This window comes from Tursiops truncatus, chromosome 4 (genome assembly GCF_011762595.2).
Source record: "Tursiops truncatus isolate mTurTru1 chromosome 4, mTurTru1.mat.Y, whole genome shotgun sequence".
Classification (NCBI taxonomy): Eukaryota; Metazoa; Chordata; class Mammalia; order Artiodactyla; family Delphinidae; genus Tursiops; species Tursiops truncatus.
Window position 1 is genome coordinate 29913136 of NC_047037.1, and position 21218 is coordinate 29934353.

The 21218-nt window shown below is 43.9% G+C and overlaps 1 protein-coding gene across 5 annotated transcripts in view; it reads right to left on the minus strand.

The window, feature by feature from the left end:
- IL20RB (interleukin 20 receptor subunit beta) overlaps positions 1-19572 on the minus strand; it is a 30994-nt gene extending 11422 nt beyond the window's left edge. For 2 of the 5 annotated variants that reach the window (XM_019934224.2, XM_019934221.2), the window contains exons 1-4: positions 19356-19572; positions 7066-7192; positions 5293-5483; positions 854-978 (exon numbers count right to left, since the gene is read on the minus strand). In XM_019934224.2, coding sequence (XP_019789783.1) covers positions 854-978; positions 5293-5483; positions 7066-7192; positions 19356-19428 — 516 coding nt within the window. In that variant the 5' untranslated portion in view covers positions 19429-19572. Of the gene's footprint in view, positions 1-853; positions 979-5292; positions 5484-7065; positions 7276-19111; positions 19197-19355 lie in introns of all 5 variants that reach the window. The other 3 variants (XM_019934223.2, XM_019934222.2, XM_073803798.1) reach the window with 3 other exon arrangements.
- Positions 19573-21218: the final 1646 nt, after the last annotated feature.

Below are 21218 nucleotides of genomic sequence, written 5' to 3' on the forward strand. Positions count from 1 at the left end.
ACTCCACAGACGGGGGCCCCTGGGCAAGTGAGGCTGTGCTGCAGCCTGGCTCTGGGCCTGCTCTGATCATGGAGTCTATGAGAGCCCCTTATAGCACCATATTAATCCCTGTGACAGAGCCTATTTTTCCTTGTGCTGACTCGAGTGGGCCTTGTCACCATTTCAGCTTGGACAGGGCCTCCACAGGTCTGCCCAAGCTCCATCCTTTCTGCTGCTGTGGCTGCAGGATGCTTGGCCACTCCCTCTGGGAGAGCTGACCTCCCACCCAGCCTAGCCCGCAGCATCCATCCCACAGGGTAGGGCAGCGCCCCATCTAGGCATTCCGGGTGCCCATTGGCTCAGAATTAGGGTTGTTTATCAGCCAGCTCCTGACTCTCTGCCCCGACTTCTGCACGCTGCCCAGATACACACCCTCGAGAGCCTTGTGCCAGCCTCATATGCTTTTGAAATCATCCAGTTGATCTGGAACACCCTGGTCTGCCGCCTGTAAACAGCAGGGAGAATGGCTGAGAAGACATGCTGATAAGGGAGAAGAAATGCATTGAAAAGGTATCATGGATCCAACTATGGTAGAGTTTAGGGCAAGGAGGCAGCCCTCATACTTTAGCAAACGTGGCCTGAGACAGCTCCCAGCCACAGTCTGGGTTGGACCAAGGCAGTCCTTTGAGGAAGAGGCTGCCGGGATTGTCAACCTACGCCCATCTCTCCTTTCTCACACTTCACCCAGGCCCGCTCATCCTCAGGCCACCCCAGACAGCAAGCACTGCAGGGGCTGGCTTTCCTCATCCAGCTCTCGGAGGTCTGTGACTGCTTCTCCAAAGTCTAACTCAAAGGCCAAGGGTGGAAGTCTCACCTTGGCACCAGGCTCCCTCTTCCAGTAGGCCACGAAGAACTCAAACTGTGGCCCCAGGTCTTCCAGCTTAATAACCAGGTGGAAGCCATCCTTGGTGATCTCCATCCCAGGTGGGGTGAGGATGGCTGTTGGCAAGACAAGGAAAGAATCAAAGCCAGACCCAGACAAGACTGAGTTCTGTCCAGGGAGACCATGACCAAGCCATCAGTAGAAACATGTCAGGCTCATGGGAGGGGAGGGGTTTGGATATGGCTTCACAGTGTGCAGAGGCGTGTACACTGATCCTCTCCTGTACTCAGCAGGTGCTCAGTAGACACTTTTTGAATGATGAGCAAATGAAAAAAACAAATGACAGGCTTCCCTGGTGGCGCAGTGGTTGAGTGTCCGCCTGCCAATGCAGGGGACACAGGTTCGTGCCCCGGTCCAGGAAGATCCCACATGCCGCGGAGTGGCTGGGCCCGTGAGCCATGGCCACTGAGCCTGTGCGTCTGGAGCCTGTGCTCCGCAACGGGAGAGGCCACAACAGTGAGAGACCAGTGTACCGCAAAACAAACAAACAAACAAAAAAAACAAATGACAACAACTTACTACAATTCGCATAGACCAGTTATATATACCGGCTGCTGCTAACTCTCAAACATCAGCAAATCAGCAGCCTGTGGATGGGTTGGCCTCTCTATTCTCAGTCCAAGGATTCTTCAATCTCATATCCTTAATGGAAGATGTTAGAAAATCAGAGGGTTTTACAAATTCCAATAATCAGCTCTAGAAATTTACAGCATAAGCACAAGCACCATCCTTCATATTACTGGATCCCAAACACAGAGGCCAGCAGCCCCCATGGATACTTTCCTACCAGGAGACCAAGAACAGAAGGGCCCACACAGACAGTCTTTAGTCCCTGGTTACTGATGATGGATCCAGACTTGCCTCTCAGATCCAGATGCTGCAGGACCAGAGGGGCCACCGCAATTGCTGGCCTTGGCTTGGCAAGTTTAGCAGAGTGTGTTCTGGGCTACATCCTCCTGCACTGGGGTCAGTGGACACTCAAAAGAAAGGCAGTTCCTGCAGGGAGTTTTCAGAGAACAAAGTATTTCCTGGCATTTGAAGAGCTGCCTGGAAAAGGAACATGAGGACTTGGAAAGTCAGGGACCAACTGTACAAAACATACCCAGTTCAGAGGCTTCATATGAGCATACAGCACCACTAGAACTGCGTCTGAAACACCTCCAGTAGGGAGAGAGATGTTTTGACTCCTCCAGTTTTAAGTCAAACATGATTAGAATTGGATTCCCTGGTCTCCATCTATGTTGAGATTAGAATTAGACAAAATGACCTAATGTCATTTCAGTTCAGAGAATTTTTTGACAAAGTTGGGACAAGAACTTCTGTCCTATGTACTCTACAAACTTATCTCATTTAATCCATCCAGCAAGCTTAAGAAGGTAAATACTGTTCTTATCGTACAGATAATGTAACAGCCTCAGAGAGGTTGAATGACTTTCCCAGAATCACACAGTTAATGGCCAGAATTTGAGTCCATGTCTTTCCACATTTCTAGACTCTGCTGTGGGGTGTTTTTTAACTCCCAATGAACAGGATGCACATAGATCGCTTAAATCAGACTCTAGGCTTGGGCCCTGGAGATAAGTGGTTCTAAAGCTCCCCTGTGACATGAATTCATATAATTGAGGTTAAGAACCTCTGCTCTCAACAGGCTTCCCTTTAAGAGTAGGAGATCCTTTTCAAGAGAGCCTTAAAATAAGATTTTTCATATGTCTTGGGAGAAGTCAGCGTGGCCTTTTTCAAAGGCCAAAGAACAGACGTAATGCCCTTGAGAGTCTCGATTCCATCCCAGCTCTGCAGCTAACTTCACCTGCATGGGGACCACACAGGAGCAGCTTCTGGGGCAGGTACAGAGACTCCCTTCCTCAGCTCCTTCTGCAGTGGCCCTTTTCCTGTTTATATTGGCCTTCTCAAGCACAAGTTGCTACTGCACACACCCGCCCCCATAGCTTTGTAGGCACTCCCTCAATCTCCAAATGCCCCGTGCCTTCCTTTCCAACAGCTGCCAGCCACCAGCAATGACCTTGGCTGGAGCCCGTGCTTCTAGGAGCCAAAGGGAGGTGGTGCTGGGTGCTGCCCAGGCACAGCAGGCAGAGGCAAAGCTGCACTACCCTCCAGCGCCTCTCAGGCTTCCCCAGGGCCTGCAATGGGATCCCACTGCCTCCACCATATCCTCCCAGTGCCTAGAGAAAGAGACTGGGAAGAGGAGCCCACATTCGGCACCAAAATTTCTATTGGTATCCATTCCAATGGTCCCACTGCTGCCCCCAGCTCTTCCCTCCTTCCTCTGCTCTCTGGCTCTCAACTCTGGGCATCCCTTGGGTAATTAATATTAATATTTACCAATAGCTGAGTGCTATGATAAGACAGCACCGCCCTGAGCCTTTGCACTTTTCATCTTGTCCACAACTACCCAGTGAGGCAAACTGTTGCCCTTCTTACAGATGAGGACTCAAGGGGCTGATCTGGGATTTCAACCCCACCTGCCTGACTCTAGAGGGCCAACTTCCCCTTCAAATTCACCTTCCTCAGCCCCTTCTAGCGTGGACTCCCTCACCTTCTAACCGTCCTAATTTCTACCCAATCTCATATAGTCCTCAGTAACCTTTGACTCATTCCATTACTGCCCCAAACCTTCCTTTGTCCTCACTCCCAGCAGAGGGTCACCTGCCACACCAAGAAAACAGGTCACCACAGGCCTTTCCCTTGCCTTTCCTGCATGTCCCAACTGGTCACGTTATCATCCACACCTGCCCTGCCCCTTCCACCTCCATTCAACCCTCCAGCTGGCAGCCTGTCCACCATCACCACGGCTCCATGAAGCCACTTTCTCAAGGACCCATTTAGGGGCCTCCTTCAGGCCCAGCAGCAGCTCATCCGCTCTCCCCTCCATGACCCTCTCCCCACCCAGCACCTACCAGTGACTTTCCCTCTACCCTCTTTTTAAACCTAAGGTTTCCCAGGAGCCTATCCTGGGTTCTTTGTCCTTATGTCTTGTCCCTGGACATCTCACCTGCTCTCAAGCCACTAGCTATTAATTTTGTGTTGTGTGTCTAACCTTGACCTGTCTGAGCCCGAGGGCCTGATTTCCAACTGCCAATCAGACATCCATGGCATGATATCCTATAGGCATCTCAATCTCAAAGAGCCCAAAGCCAGCAGCAACTCTTATTCCTCAGACCAGTTGCTCCTCCTGGGTTCTCTTCCTTGGGTGACACTCCCACTAACACCATCTGGAAGATGGATGCCATCATTATCTCTCCCCATTCTGTCTCCCAGTAACTAGTCCCCAAGCGCTGTCCTTTCTAACTCAGCAATGTCTCTAGAATTTGTCCTCTTCTTCCCATCCCTTCCCCACTTCTGGGATCAGGACCCACCTTGGCTCAGCTGGAGTGTTACAACCCCGTCCTCACCGTTCACCTGCCCTGAAGGCTTGTCCTACTCCAGTTCACTTTTCACACCACAGCCAGAGTGATTGTTCTGTAAGACAGACCTGGCCTAGACCTTCTCTTCTTCTGTGGCCCTCCTCTTCCGACTTGATCAAGCTTTATGTCAAAGCCCTTCACCATGTGACAAGCTGCTTCCTCGCCCCCGGCATCCAGACCCTGCTACTGCGGTTCCCCACACACACCCTTCTACACACTGGCCATTATTTGCACTCTGCCGTATTTGGTCACCAATCTGGATTCTTCCCTTACTTTTTTTTTTTTTTTTTTCGCGGTACACGGGCCTCTCACTGTTGTCGCATCTCCTGTTGCAGAGCACAGGCTCCAGACGCGCAGGCTCAGCGGCCATGGCTCACGGGCCCAGCTGCTCTGTGGCATGTGGGATCTTCCCGGACCGGGGCACGAACCCACGTCTCCTGCATCAGCAGGCGGACTCTCAACCACTGCGCCACCAGGGAAGCCCTCTTCCCTTACTTCTTTCTCAATTATTTTCCAGGTTCTATTGCTATAGAAAAGTTACTTATTTCCAAAGGACTGTTCCTAATCATGTATAGACCCTATTGCACGAAGAAGATGCTCACAGAGCAACGAAGATGGAGTTAGCGAGGCCCCAGATGGGAGGCAGTGTAAGATTTATGAGGCACTACTAGGGTAGGGAGAGGCCATCCTAGCCCCATCTCCCCACTTCCAGAGCAGTTTTCCTTCCAGAGACAGGACTGACTTCCAAAGTCTCTTTCAAAATGAGAGGGAGGGCCTGTGGGAAGCAGCTGACTTTTTAAAATGGAGCAGTTAGGGCTGTTGATGTTCACAGTACTCTGGCTTTGCAAGACTAATTTGATGCTGAAAAGAATCCCAACAGTCTCAGTGAGCATGGTTCCTGAAGGGGAGGCTGCTGGGGGCGGGGGAGTGAGGAGAGAAGAGCCTTACTTGAGTTTCGATTAAAGGGGTGCTTCAGGGTGCTCCAGGCTGAGGTCAGTGAACCCAGGGTGGCCCTGACCCGGAGGCTGTATGGTACAGTGGCGGTGATGTCATCAGTGATGTCACACTCGGGCTCTTGGGTGGGCGAGCACCAGCTGCTGGGGATCCAGATGTGGCTCATGTACAGGCTCTCATACTCTCTGGCCAAAGAGAGGAGGGGACAGCATCACACCAGCCCCTTCTACCCAGGCTCAATGATGGTTTCAAGTAACTGTTGCATCCACTGACATTTTATGGGTCAGGAAAACAAGCATTTGCTCCATACCCATTTCTCCCCTCTCCTCCCTCACCGACCACCCTTTCTTCCTTACTCCTTCTCACCAGACAAGGGAGACCCAAGCATAAACCCCACTCTGTCCCAGTCTCTCCATCTGCATGCTCACCACCCCAGTCTCAGCCACTGTCATCCCTTGCCTTGCTGTGTGTCTCCTGATTTTCCTGCTTCCTTTCCTGCCAGTCTTCAAACCATGCATCACTCAGCAGAGCATCATATTTGTCTCCTTAGTGGCTTCCAAAGAGTCTAGAATGGAATCCAAACTCTCTCCCATGGCCTACAAGACTCTCTGGCCTTCTCATTACACCCCTAAACGTGATGCTCCCTCCACACAGGCCTCCTTGCCCTCCCTCCGACAGGCTGTCACGTTCGCTGTGTCTCAGATGCTCTGCCCCTGCATTCCCATTGGCTGCCTGCTCCTGTCCTTCAGATATTGGCTTAAATATCACATCCTCAGACAGACCTTCCCCGACCATCTGATAAAAAGCTACCACAGAAGAAACTCTCTGTTGCATCAGCCTTTTAGCTTCCTCCTAGAGCTGATTTCTATCTGAACTTACCTACAGCAATGCTGCCTGATAGAACTTTCTGTGTTGGTGGAAATGTTCTGTATCCCTGTTGTTCTATATGGTAGCTACTAGTCGCATGTGGCTATTAAGAACTTGAAATGTGGCTCATACGACTGGGAAACAGACATTTTAATTTAATTTAATTTAACTTTGATTAATTTTGATTAATTTAAATTTAAATAGCTGTCTGTGTCTAGTGGCTACCACACTGGACAGTGCAGACCTCGTGTACTTATTTCTTTACCTTTTTACTGTCTCCTCTAAATGTAAGCTCCCTCTGTCCAGAAGCTTTGTCAACTGTACCCGTGAGCCTAAGAGAATGTCTGCACGTGTAGTTGTTCAGTTTGTATAAACTGTTAATGAAATATATTGAGCACCTTCTGTGCCCCTGTCACTCCTTGACAGCTCCGAGGGCCTGGACACCTGGAGAAGGGCCAGCTGACCTATACGATCACAATTTGTTTTGGCTTCTAGGGGCAAGCACACAGTCAGGAAAAACTGAGGTCTCCCCCACCCCCAAAGGATCTGAGTCCCCAGTGATTTCTCCACCTCAAGTCAGAGACAAACTTGTTTCTTCTTAAAATTTTCTTCAGCATTAGACAATTGACTCATTGTTGGAAAGAAGCTTCACCAAAAAGTCTTTATACATGTTTGTGCTCCCAGGGAGTTCACTGTCAAATCCATGGGACAATTTCCCTTGTTGCTTCAACTCTCTCAGTGCCCATGCAGACAGAGGATGCAGATCATGGGAAATAACCTCTCCCTGGGCTCACAAAGCCTCCTTGAGCTCTGGAATGAAGGTTGTGATTCCTGGAGAGGAATCAACTAATGTCTAAAAGAGAAAAACGAAAAAAAAAAAACACAAAAAACAAAACTCACCCTTGGTACTCGACAGAATAGTGTACTATTTCTTCAGGCACAATCACTGGGCTCCATGTCAAGACATGCTTCATGTTGGTTGATTGTACAGAGAGGTTCTGAGGGGCAGGCAGAACAGTCGCTCCATCTGAGACCAAGGCAGATAGACAGGCTGACAGGTGAGCTCAGGGGGCTGGCATCAGGGGAAATGCCACAGCTTCAAGTTAGTTTCTAATGAAAAGCCAAACATGCTTAGGAACTAGAAACAACTCTAAAGTCACCATACTTGTGTTCATGCTAAATTTTTGCTATCATCATTGTAATTCTGCCTTTGGTGATTGAATGGCATGTTAATATTAATAATAATAATGGCTAATATTATTGAGCACTTACCATGCTCTATCTAGGCCGTGTGCTTGGTTGTCACATGATTATCTCATTTAATCCTCATGACCATACTGGGAGGTAAGGACCATTAGTTTCTCTGTTGTACAAATGAGGAAACTGAAGCACATTATGTACAACCCTTATGTCACGATCTAGATGCAGGCCTTGACTCTGCCACTTACTATGTGACCTAAAGCAAGCTGCGTAAACCTGAGCCCCCCACCCCTACATGGCAAACCCATACCGGCTCCTGCCAGCTTCTCATCACCACCTTCTCCTGCTACTGCCATCCCCAGGTACCAAAGCAATTCGTTTGTGTCCCCAAGAAGGCCAAACAGGGCGCAGCTGCCATCTGGGAAGTGCAGGCTCAGGTCTGCCGTGGAAGGAGTCCAGTGCAGAAAGGCACCAAGCCAGCTCGGAGACTCCGCCCCAGGCACCCTGCAGCCCTCTGAGCCAGCCGGGATTCAAGCACCTGCTCACACAGCTGTGTGCTCAGAGTGTGCACACAGTGGGTCTACAGTTTGCACACAGAATCAAAGAGGCCTGTGAAGCTGAACCTGCCCTCATAAGGACCTTGCAGCCTCAGGGCTCATCCTTGCGTGTAACCCAGGGTGCAGTCTGGATCTTCCGATATGGTCTTCCCCTCCGACTTTCACACGCTCTTCTTTTAATGCCCAACACCTGCCTCCCTTTGCTGTTACAGTTGCAGTGATAATATCGACAGCATGGTGTGTATGAGGCTGGGACCCTCGCCTGGGACTTTTCATCTGTGTGCCTGTCTCCAGATTGGCACCTGCTGTTCGTTATCCAGCGCTGTAACCACGAGAGGATGGGTGCTGCTGGGGACACCCCACCTGGTGCCCTTGCTTCTTCCCTAATGTAGGACCCTTGTGATGCATCCTGATCTCACTCTCAGCATCCACGGCCTGCCCTGTGAGGAAACACCTAGGGTACCCACAAGGGAGGCATCCTGCCCTCCCCACCTTTAAACCTGTAATCACCCAAGGGATGAAAAGGAAAAGTGCCAGCTGCAGTGAGGTCACCCGGGAGGGTGGAGCCTGGTCCTCTCTGACATCCTTCCTCTGGTAAAGTAGACAAAACATTTCCCTAGTCAGATATGCGAAGATTTTAAAGCTATGTAAATATAAAGCTCTAATTCATAATTCTAAAACTCTCAAAAATGAAATCTCCTGGCCCAGATGGTTACACTGGAGAATACTATGAAATAGTTAAAGAGAAATTAACACCAATTTTATACAATCTCTTCAAAAAAATAGAAGAGGAAAAAGCACTTTCCAACTAATTTATGAGGCCAGTATTACCCTGATACCAAAATCAGGTAAAGGTAGTGTGTATTTAAAAACACAAAAGCCTGCACATCAACATATCTTATGCACTTAAATGCCAAAATCTTCAACAAAATACTAGCAATCCAAATTCAATAATGTATAAAAATGATTATGCACCATGATCAAGTGGAATTTATTCCAGGTATGCAAGGCTGGTTCAATATTTGAAAATCAATTAATGTAATCCACTGCATCAACAAACTAAAGAAGAAAAATCATACAATTAGATCAGTTGACACTGAAAAAGCATTTACAAAATTCAACATCCATTCATGATTTAAAAGCAGAAAACAACAAAAAACCTCTCTTCAAGTCAAGAACATTAGGGAGTTATCTCAATTTGATAATGACCATCTCTAAAAAACCTACAGTTAACATCTTATTCAATGGTGAAAGACTGAATTCTTTCCCCCTAAAATCAAGAAAAAGGCAAGGGTGCTCACCCTCATCACTTTTACTCTACATTGTACTAGAAGTTCTAGCAGCTGTAATAAGGCAAACAAAGGAAGTAAAAGGCATTACAGATTGGAAAAGAAGTAATTAATCTCCCCCTATTTGCACGCTATGTAGGAAATCCCACAGAATCTACAAAAAAAACCTCCTAAAACTAATAGTGAGTTCAGCAAGTTCATAGGATACAAGATAAACATTAAAAATTAGTTGTACTTTTAAATACTAGCAATGAACACTTATACACAGAAATTTAAAATATTATTTACAATCATTCTCTCCCCCTAAAGTTCAGGTGTAAATCTAATGAAACATATCTAGGATTTGTATGGGGAAAACTCCACAATGCTGGTGAAAGATTTCAAAGAAAACATAAATAGATGGAGAGACATACTGTGCTCATGAATCGAACAATCTGACATAGTTAAAATGGTAATTCTCCCCAAATTGATATACAGGTTTAACGTGATTCCTATCAAAATCCCAGCAAGGTTTTTTGTAGATATATACCAGCTTTTTCTAAAATTTATAAGCAAAGGCAAAGGAAGGAGAATAACTGAAACAACTCTGAAAAAGAATAAAGTGAGAGAAATCAATCTACCCAATTATAAGACTTACAGTAATGACGATTGTGTGGTATTGACAAAGAAATAGACATATAGATTGATGAAACTGTATAGACATCCCAGAAATAGACCCACACAAATATGCTCGACTGACTTTTGGCAAAGGTACAAAAGCAATTCAATGAAGGAAGGATAGCCTTTTCAACAAATAATATTAGAGCAATTGGATATTTGCAGGCAAATAAAAAACTTCAACCTAAATCTCATACCTTATGCAAAAAATAACTCAAAGTGGACCATAGACTTAATGCAAAATATGAAACTCTAAACTTTTAGGAAAAAACATAGAAAATCTTCAGACCTAGACAAAGATTTCTTAGACTTGACACCAAAAGCAAGATCCATAAAAGGAAACATTTATAAATGGGCATCATCAAACTTAAAATATCTTGCTCTGCAAAAGACCCTGTTAAGAGGATGAAAATACAAGATACAGACTGGGAGGAAGTATTTGCAAACTATATATCGCACAAAGGATTCATATCTAGAATATATATACAAAGAATACTCAAAACCCTACAGTAGAAAAGCAAACAATTCAATTAGAAAATGGGCAAAAGACATGAAGAGTCATTTCACCAAAAAGTACATACAGATGGCAAATGAGCACATGAAAAGATGTTCAACATCATTAGCTATTAGGGCATTGCAAATTAAAACGTCCCTGAGATAGCACCACACAGCCATCAGAATGACTAAAAATTTTTAAAGTAACAATACCAGACCCTGGTGAGGATGCAGGTAAAGTCACTCATACATCGCTGGTGGGAATATAAAGTGGTACAGCCACTCTGAAAGATAGTTCAGCAGTTTCTTGTGAAACTAAACTGGTAATTACTATACAACCCATCAATTGCACTCTTGGGCATTTATCCCAAAGTAGTAAAAATTTATGTCACACAAGATCTGCACAACAATGTCTATAAACAAACTGGAATCAGCCCAGATGCCCACAGGTGAATGGTCAAACAAATTATGGTACATCCAATAAAAAGGAACAAACTGGGGCTTCCCTGGTGGTGCAGTGGCCAATGCAGGGGACACGGGTTCGTGCCCCGGTCCGGGAAGATCCCACATGCCACGGAGTGGCTGGGCCCGTGAGCCATGGCCGCTGAGCCTGTGCGTCCGGAGCCTGTGCTCCGCAACGGGAGAGGCCACAACAGTGAGAAGCCCGCGTACCCCGCCAAAAAAAAGGAACAAACTATCACTACGTAAAACAATCTGGATGAATCTCTAGGAAATTATGCCAAGTGAAAAAACCCACCCCCCCAAGAGTTACATGCTGTATGATTCTATTTTTATAACATTTTGAAATGGCAAAATTTTAGAAATGGAGAACAGATTAATGGTTGCCAGGGGTTAGGAACAGTGGGGAAAGGCACAGTAGGGGGAGGTTCTAAAAAGGCAACAGGAGTATCATTGTGGTACTGGAACTGTTCAGTATCTTGACTGTGGTGATAAATACACAAACCTATTACACACACACACACAAGCACACGCTCGAACGAATGCAAGTAAAGCTGGGGAAGTCTGAATAAGACGGGTGGATTGTATCAATGATGTCAATATCCTGGTTGTGATATTATACTACTGTTTTGCGAAATACCATTGGGGAAACTGGGCTTTCTGTATTATTTCTTATAATAAATCTAGAATTACCTCAACAAAATTTCAGTTAAAAAATACAAACATAGTGTCATCACACCTAAAAATTTAGCATTAATTCTGATTATCTGCATGACAGGATACATTTTAAAAGACCATGATAGGATAAATTCAAACAGGATGAAATGCACCTAGGAGAAAAGTAAAGTTGTAGAATTAGGTGCAGTCAATTAAATCAGTGAGGGACACCTGTTTAGGGTGGGAGACCTAACAATTAGGTGTCCTAATGACCAGGGCACTCATCAAGGATTTAAGCAACTACTCTGAGGTTGAGTTTCTGGGTATATCTTTCTTCATGAGGGTCACACAGGCAGGACAACAGCAAGAGATGTCCCAAAATTTAGGTGCCTCCATTATGTTATGCAGCAGTTTGCACTTGTGTAACTGTCTTCTCCTACCTGTGAAGTTCCAAATCTAACTCCACTATGGGCAAAATACTCAGTCTCATTCCTGTCTTAAAATGAAAACTACTGCTTCTTTCTGAGCCCTGTAGGCAACATCTTCAATATCTTTATGCCATTTGTACCATATATTCCAAATTCCATCTTTGTTTCGCTGTTGTTTATGTAGCACACATACACATTGGGAATGAGATGGAAAATCAGTAATGCCCATGAACTACTGATGCCAGGGGATGTTTAATTGGGTTACATAGAAAGCATGGTGGCCCTATATGAGGAAAAATCCATTTTATGCTAGGACACTAAATAGGGAAGTCTATTTTCAGCTCAGACTCCAAGCTGAAAGTGACTCCTTTCACCTATGAAGGGTTTCATAGGTGAATCCCCTCCAGTTGTTAGACAAGGCTCACTGTGGTCCTGAGAACACAATTCAGTGGAGAAAAAAAAAACTTTGGGGCTTCCCTGGTGGTGCAGTGGTTGAGAGTCCGCCTGCTGATGCAGGGGACATGGGTTCGTGTCCTGGTCTGGGAAGATCCCACATGCCGCAGAGCAGCTGGGCCCATGAGCCATGGCCGCTGAGCCTGCATGTCCAGAGACTGTGCTCTGCAACGGGAGAGGCCACAACAGTGAGAGGTCCGCATACCGCAAAAATAAATAAATAAATAAATAAAAGAAAAAGAAAACTTTGTTATCCACCCACCATTCTCATTAACAAGAAATGTCATCTACCAGTCAGGAGTAATGTGTATTGAAGTCAAGTAGAAGAAACCAGTTAATAGAGACTCTTCCTGATGTGCATGAGTAAATGCAAAAACAAAGAATGCACTCAAGGCAGGAGGGGAGAGTAAGCTTACAGTGTGAACAAGAAAGACTACTGGCCACAGAGAGAAGGGTGCAAAATTGGGAATAATTATTTTCTCAGCCACACTGGATGAGAACTGTCAACGGAGCTAGACCAAGATATTGGAATATCTTCTGTATAATCGTTTGGTTCCTTGTGAATAGTTATGCTCCTGTCACTGTAGAAAATTGTTCTTGTTCTAGCAGTCTGACTCAGTATCTCAAGAAGGCCCACTGGGTGGAGCCTCTTGGGTGTTTCCGATAGAAACTTGAGCCAGGTGACTGTGACTATTTAAGATTCTGGTGCTCAGTGTGGCAGAAAGTAGCTAAGCAACACTTTTTGCATAGAGCTGCATTCACAAAGCTGATCCCTCTTTCTTGCGGCCTATTAGTATTCTATTGCTGCTGTAACAAATTCCCGCAAATGTAGTATCTGAAAACAACACAGATTTATTATTTTCCAGTTCCATAGATCAGAAATCTTACACAGGTCTAACTGGGCTAAAATCAAGGTGCTGGCAGGACTGCAGGCTCCAGGGGAGACTGTTTTCTTGCCATTCCCAGCTGCTGGTGGCCACCCACCTTCTTGCGCATGGCTCCTCCTTCCTCCATCTTTAAAGCCAACAATGGCTGGTTGAGTCCCTTTCATGCTTCAAATTTCTCCTGCCTCTTTTTCTGTCCTCCCATCTCTCTCTCACTGCATCCAGGAAAGGTTCTCAGCTTTGAAGGACTCATGTGATTAGATTGGGCCCACCCTGATAATCCAGGATAATCTCCTAATCTCAAAATCCCATAACATTAATCACATCTTTAAAATACCTTTTTCCATAAGAGGTAATGTATCCACAGGTTCCAGGAATTAGAACGTGGATGTCTTTGGCGGACCATCATTCTGACTACTCCATGGGGCTTGCACTTCAGGGGATATTGATACCATGAACTGACACGATACCCTAAAATGTCTCCCTCGAATACAGTAAATTATTTCAAGAGAATCCCCTTGTATGTGACCAGAAGAAGAAAAGAGCAAGGCTGAGCTAGGACATGGCTGCTAAGCAGGTTGCTGGCATCACTCGCTGCCTAAGTAACTAGTGCCCCACCCCAGCTTCAGAAGGTATGCAAACCAATTCATGCCTCAGGAAAGTGATCTACTGCTTCAGGATCTTAAAGTATGGTCTTTGGATCAGCAGCATCACAATACCCAGGAGCTTATTAGAAATGCAGACTCTCAGGCTGCAAGCTGTGCCCTACAGAACCAGAAAGTGCATTTTAACAAGATCCCCCAGGTAATTCATAAGCATATTAAAGTTTGAGAAGCACTGGTATATAGAGTTCTAAATGGTTCTCAACCTTGGCTGCCCATGAGAATTACTGGGGAGGTGGCTTTTTGTGGGTGTTTTTTTTAAGTTTTATTTTGAAATAATTTCAGACTTACAGAAGAGCTGCAAAAATAGTACAGAGAGCTCCCATATACCCTTCATTCAGCCTTCCAGATGTACATGACCACAGTACAAATATGAAAAGGAAGATATTAACATTGGCCCAATATCAATAATGAAGCCTCAGTATTTATTCGAATTTCACCAATTTTTTTCCCCTAAAGTCTTCCTTCCTTCCTGCCTGCCTTCCTTCCTTTCTTTCCTTCCTTTTTTTCAGGAACCAATCCAGAATCCCACATTTAGTTGTCATATCTATACTTAGTCTTCTTCGATCTGTCCTCAATCCTTCCTTGACATTTTTGACGGGTACTGGTCAGTTGTTTTCTAGACCATTTCTCAGTTTGGGTTTGTCTGATGTTTTTTCATGATTTGATTAAGGTTGTGCATTTTTGGCACATACTCACAGGGAATACATGATGTTACTATGTCTTATTACCGGTGGTGTTTACCTTGACTACTTGGTTAAGGTGGTGTCTTCACTATAAAATGACCATTTTCCCCTTTATAATTAATAAATAACTTAGGGGAGATACTGTGACACTATGCAAATATTCTTTCTCCCCCAACTTCCATCCATTAAATTTTGTGTTTATTGGTGGATATTACTTGCAACAATCATTGCTGCGATGTGTTGTGATTTTCTATGTGTTAACTGGAATTCTGTAAGAAATAGCTCTTCCTTCTCCACCATTTGTAATAGAAATTTATTTTATTCTATCATTTTTTTTTGTTTTTTGTTTTTTTTTCAGTACACGGGCCTCTCACTGTTGTGGCCTCTCCTGTTGCGGAGCACAGACTCCGGACGCGCAGGCTCAGCGGCCATGGCTCACGGGCCCAGCCGCTCCGCAGCATGTGGGATCTTCCCGGACCGGGGCACGAACCCGTGTCCCCTGCACCGGCAGGCGGACTCTCAACCACTGCGCCACCAGGGAAGCCCTATCGTTATTTGTTACTCAAATCGTTCCAGCTTTGGCCATTGGGAGCTTTTTTGGGTTTTGTGTCCTTTTGACTTACTCCCATCTCTCACTCTCTTTTTTCATGTTATTTTTATTAATAGACTTTTAATTTTTAGAACAATTTTAGATTTATAGGGAAAAAACACAGACAGTAAGTACACAGAGTTCCTGTACACCCTTCACTCAGCTTCCCCTAATGCTAACATCTTATATAGTCACAATATATTTGTCAAAACTAAGAAACTAACATTGTACATTACTATTAACTAAACTCCAAACTTTATTTGGATTTTGCCAAATCTTCCACTAATGTCCTTTTCTCATTCCAGGATCTAATCCAGGATCCTTGTTGCATTTTGGGCCCCATCCTTTTTTGAGCACTTCCTTCCTTACCACAAGATGTTCCAAACTTCTATTTTCTCTTCCCAGTTATGGAATAAACCACTTCTCTAAGGAGCCCCACCCAGGAAGTTTTGAAAAATCCCAAAGACCAGGCAGCACCCTAGATTAGTTAAATCAGACCTCTGGCTGTGAAATCCTGGCATTTGTACTTTTAAAAGCTCTCCAGTTAATTCCAACATGCACTTGAGATTGAGAACCACTGATCTAGACCTTACTTCAGGTACCTGAAAGACAGTTAAAACTATGAACGATATATGATATCACTTATATGTGGAATCTAAAATATGACACAAATGAACCAATCTATGAAACAGAAATGGAATCATGCACATAGAGAACAGACTGATGGTTGCCAAGGGGGAGGGGGTTGGGAGAAGGGATGGAGTGGGAGGCTGGGGTTAGCAGATGTAAGCTTTTATATATAGAATGGATAAACAGGTCCTACTGTGTAGCACAGAGAACTATATCCAATATCCTGGGATAAACCATAATGGAAAAGAATATAAAAAAGAATATGTATATATATATATATATATATATATATATGTATGTATAACTGAATCACTCTGCCATACAGCAGTAATTAACACATTATAAATCAACTATACCTCAATAATAATAATAATAATAAACTATGAATGAGAAACCCCTAAAGAATTAGGTGTATTTCCCAGCAGGTTCTTATGTTCCCTGCAGACAGAAAACACTGTTTTGTTCATATCTAACCACCCAGAACGTGGCACACAGCAGGCGCTCAGAAATACAGAATGAATGAAAACGAAACAGGTGAACCAAGTCTTGGCTCCTTAGTGAAATTAGCCTCAGCCTGATTTTTCCCCCCGAATTCCTATCTCACATTAGACCTTTGTGTCATTCTGAGGTTTATGCCCACCACAAAGCCCCTGGGCACATTTCCCAGGCAGAACCCCTTGCATCTCCTCCCTGGAATCACCATGCTGGCTTCCCCTCACTGTGTCTGCTGTCAGTTCCCCTCGTTTGGGCTCTGTTCTGCCACCTTTACTTCCAACAGCCCTTATGGCAAATGTGTCAGAAAACACAGCAACATCTTCTTTATTCCTTTTGCTTTGTCCTTCCAAACTTTCTCTGGCCTGCTTCAATGTCTCAGCTTCTTCTGCAGAGAAGTACAAAGGGCACAGGCTCTGTAGCCAACAGAACCAGAGTCAAATCCCAGTTCTCCCACTTATTAGATGCATACGCTTGGGCAAATAGCTGAACCTCTCTGAGCCTCTCTTTCCTAGTGTATAAAATGGGGGTTATATCACCTACCTTGCAGGATTGATGTGAGATGTCAAGAGAATATTTTTGCTAATCCAGAGCACAGTGTGCGGTCATAAATGGCAGTTGCGATGGTCACTGTCGCTGTTATTATTGCTGTTATTATTACTATTATTATTATTATTGGTAGTGGGAATCAGTTTCCTGAATTACACACTATTATTTGAAAGGGACAGGGCAAGGCAAATAAATTCTGTAAAAGAGAGCAAGACCTCTACCCATCTGTCCCAAGGATCTAGAGTAAGTAGTAGAAGTTCATTTAGACATTGCAGAAATCATTGCAGGCTCCTACACAGTCCAGAGTAAATGGTCAAAATTGCATAAAGGCAACCTCAGCTAAAGCAAATAACTGCTGACACCACCATCGGTTTGCATAACCAACAGATGAAAAGTAACATCTTCAGAGTGCCTTTGTTTTCATAATCTCGTTTGACACCTCCCAACTGAAAGGTAGCTATTTTGACCAATTTGCAGATAAGGAAACTGAAGTGATAAGAAATATATTCACTGAGCGAGCAAGTGATAAAAGTCAAAACTCACACACAGGTCTTTCTCGCTCTGACATCCTTGTGGCTTCTACCACTGGTGGGTTTTTTTTGGTTGCTTTTTTTTTTTTTTTTTTTGGGTGGGTGGTGGAGGGGGACAGGGATGGTTGTTGTAGTTTTTTGTTTGTTGTTTTTATTTCTGTGTAAGTTTACAGGTGTCAGAAGAGTACTCACCTCCAGGTCTACTTGAAATAGGAGTCTTCAGGAAAAGGCTTAAAAGACTGGACTACCTCATTGAAGAAAATGTCAAATTAAAAAATGGGTGAAGGGGATCAAAAAGTGTAAATTTCCAGTTATAAAATAAATAAATCATGGGGATGTAATGTATAGCATGGTGACTATAGTTACTATACTGCATATTTGAAAATTGCTAAGAAAGTGGATCTTAAGTCTTCATCACAAGAAGAAAAAATTTGTATGGTGACAGCTGTTAACTAGACTTATTACAGTGACCACTTCACAGTACATACAAATATCAAATCATTATGTTGTACACCTGAAACTAATATAATGTCATATGTCAGTTATACCTCAATTAAAAAAAAAATCAGGAAAAATATGCTGGCCTTTCCCCTTCTCATTTGGCCACCCCGTCTTCTCCCTTTAGCTTAGTGGAGGAGCGTTTTCCTAGCAACTTGTTTGTGCCACCAACTAATCAATGAATCAAGTAACTAACCAATCAGCTAACATGCTGAGCCTATGCTAGGGGCTGTGGGGACGCCAGGAAAGATGCCTAGGCCCTGCCTTCAGGCCAGTGCAGGAAACAGAAACAACCCACTGAAACAGAGTACATGGGGTCAAGGATCAAAGGAGAGAGGTCTGGGAAGGGTCTGCAGGAGCAGGGACCCATCTGGAATGATGATGGGAGGACGGGTTTGGGATGGGGTAAGGACTGGCGAGGGAGCTTCTGAGGGAAAGAACTACAATAAAGACCAGGAGGAGGAAATGGGGGGGGTGGGTGATGCGCCAGCTGTGAAGACAGCAGCCACCTGTGGCCCATACTTGTTTTCAAGGAGTAGTGAGAAATAGGATTGGGGTCTAAATATGATGTGTCATGAAACAAACAGCAAATTTGCTCATCATGTGCTGAGACATACAGTTGTGAAGGGTTTTGAGCTACACAGGCATATATTTGATGTTTAAGTCAGCTCTAAACATTTGCTAATCACCTCGGCACCGATTTGTTACCTGATTTAAACTAAGTAGAATAATTAGTTCTCAGTGTTAAAAAAAAGAAAGTACTCAAGACACCCACAGACACTGCAAAGTGCCTAGGACCTTGGTGTATTCAAATTAGAAATTTCTTTTAAATGTTAGTTGACAGGAAGAAACATCAAAAGTGAAAGCTGCGATTTCAGAACAATAACATGTAGGTGCAAGCAGCCAGAATGGAGCAGAGATAATTATGTAATCTTACTGGCAGGCAAAATGCCCCAAACCAAATACTTTTTAAGATGGTATGGAGTACCTGACTGCTACCTTTTCTGAAGTGACCAGGAGAGAATTCCAATTTTCATAAATCTTGTACCCAATATTAAGGTTGCAAATTATGTCTTTCTATTCACATGTATTTTGTTAGAATCTTTACTTAAACCTGTCCTTACAGTGAACATCTCTGAGGCACACACAGAAAGACTGAGATAATAACTATGTTTTGGCTTTTAAAACTAAATAATAAGATAAATAACAAAATACATGGATCTCTGCTAACCTTTAAACGATTTTTCTGATGCTTTATCTTCCTAGATTGTTCTGTGGACACTGAGAGATTTCTAAACAGAATGCAGGTCTTTTCTCTGTGGGGATGGAGGATTAGGAGGTGAGAAACCTTTTCAAAAACAGACATAAGATGTTCTATGCATATATTGCAACCTCAAACCCTGGGAAAGTATTTTTCACCTTCCTAACCTATATTTGAGTCCCAGACTGTAAGCGGTATTCTGATTCATACTTACCCACGAGCAAACAAGGAATCAAGGCGTAGGAAAACCACATGATAAGACTTGTCTCGATTTCTTCTAGAACCATTGTGAGGGTCTCTGTTTGGCAGGCTCAGTTTGACCTGGAACATTGTTTCCTTCCAGAATGAAGCACTCTTTCCGTATCAGCCATCCTTGCTTCGGAACGCAGAAGTTGGAGCTGAGTCTGAGTCGCTGTAAAGCCTGAATTGTTCTGGAAAGAGGAGCCAGCCCAGACACCTCAGAAGAGGCGGGCTGGGCAGCACCCTCCTTTCTGCCCAAACCCAGATGTTGCATCAGGGGGTGTGGCCTAGGAGAGTTCCAGAGAAAAGATAACTGGGAAGCTTAAGAATCTGCATGGGGGAGATACCTGGATCATAGGCTCTGCTCTGGGGGACCCTGGTGGTCTCCAGAGGCACCCCTGGCAGTAGCAGGCAAGATTATCTGAACTTCTTATCAAATAGCTGTTCTCTTCCAACTCTCTCTCCGGTGAGTTCATGCAAGCTAGGTACTGATTAGCTGTTTTTCTACATCTCCACTTCAAAAAAAGTAGAGAAGTTTAAAAATTTTTTTCTAAATATCTTTTATAGAGTCAGGAGGTGAAGAATATATAGCTTCATATGTGCTTGCATCTGCAAAAAGAAAACCCGGAAGGAGATAGAGAAAACTACCAAGATTGTTTACCTTGGGGCAAAGGGAGTGGGAATCAGGAAGACAGAGGACAAAAATGGGAACGAGACTCTTTCCACTACCTTTTGTTTGTTTGGGGATTTTAAAAAATTGTTTTTATTGTGGTAAAATACACATAAATTTACCATCTTAACCATTTTTAAGTATACAGTTCAGTGGTATCAAATACATCCAAATTGTTGTACAACCATTACCACCATCGGTCCATGTAACTCTTTTCATTTTGTAAAACTGAAACTCTATATCCATTAAACAATAACTCCGCCTTCTCCCCTCTCCTGGAAACCACCATTATACTTCTCTTTATGATTTTGACTACTCTAAGTACCTCATATAAGTAGAATCATGCAGTACTTGTCTTTCTGTGACTTACTTATTTCACTTAGCATAATGTCCTCAAGTTTTGCCCATTTTGTAGTATATGGCAGAATTCCCTTCCTTTTTAAGGCTGAAAAATAGTCCATATACATTTTGCTTATCCATTCATCCATTGATGGACACTTGATTTGCTTCCACGTTTTAGCTATTGTGAGTATAATGCTGCACTGAACACAGATGTACTAATATCTCAAGACCCTGCTTTCAATTATTGTGGGTGCTGTTATCTTTTTATATTGTTTGATTACTGAACCATGTGAAATTATTATTGAAAACTTTATTTAAATTTTTTAAATTGGAAGGAAAATCTTATGGTAGGGTTTGGCCCCTTAAAATGTCAGTTTTTTAGACTCTAAACACTCCACGTGTGCAAACGCCTCAGTGGAAAGAACATGAATTTTAGAGTGCAACACATTTGGTTCCAGTGTCAGAATTTATTTGCAATATAACCTTGGGAAAGTTACTTATTTATTCATTCAACAGACATTCACTAAGGGCTTTTATTATGTACTAGATCCTGGGAATTCGATAGTTCCTGCCCTCAACCAAAACCTAGTGGAGAAAATGGACATGAGAATAGTCACAAATCAATACTGAAAATGAAGTGACAGAAATATTCACAAGGGAATAAAGGAGCATTAAAGAGAAACACCTAACCCAGCCTGGGGGTTCAGAGAAGACTTCTTGGAGGTGACTTTGGGCTGAGTATTAAATGCTGAAAAAAATCAGTCAGCCAGCCATAGCGTGTTTGGGAAACCACGATAAGTTTGATGCAACTGGAGAGCAAGGTTG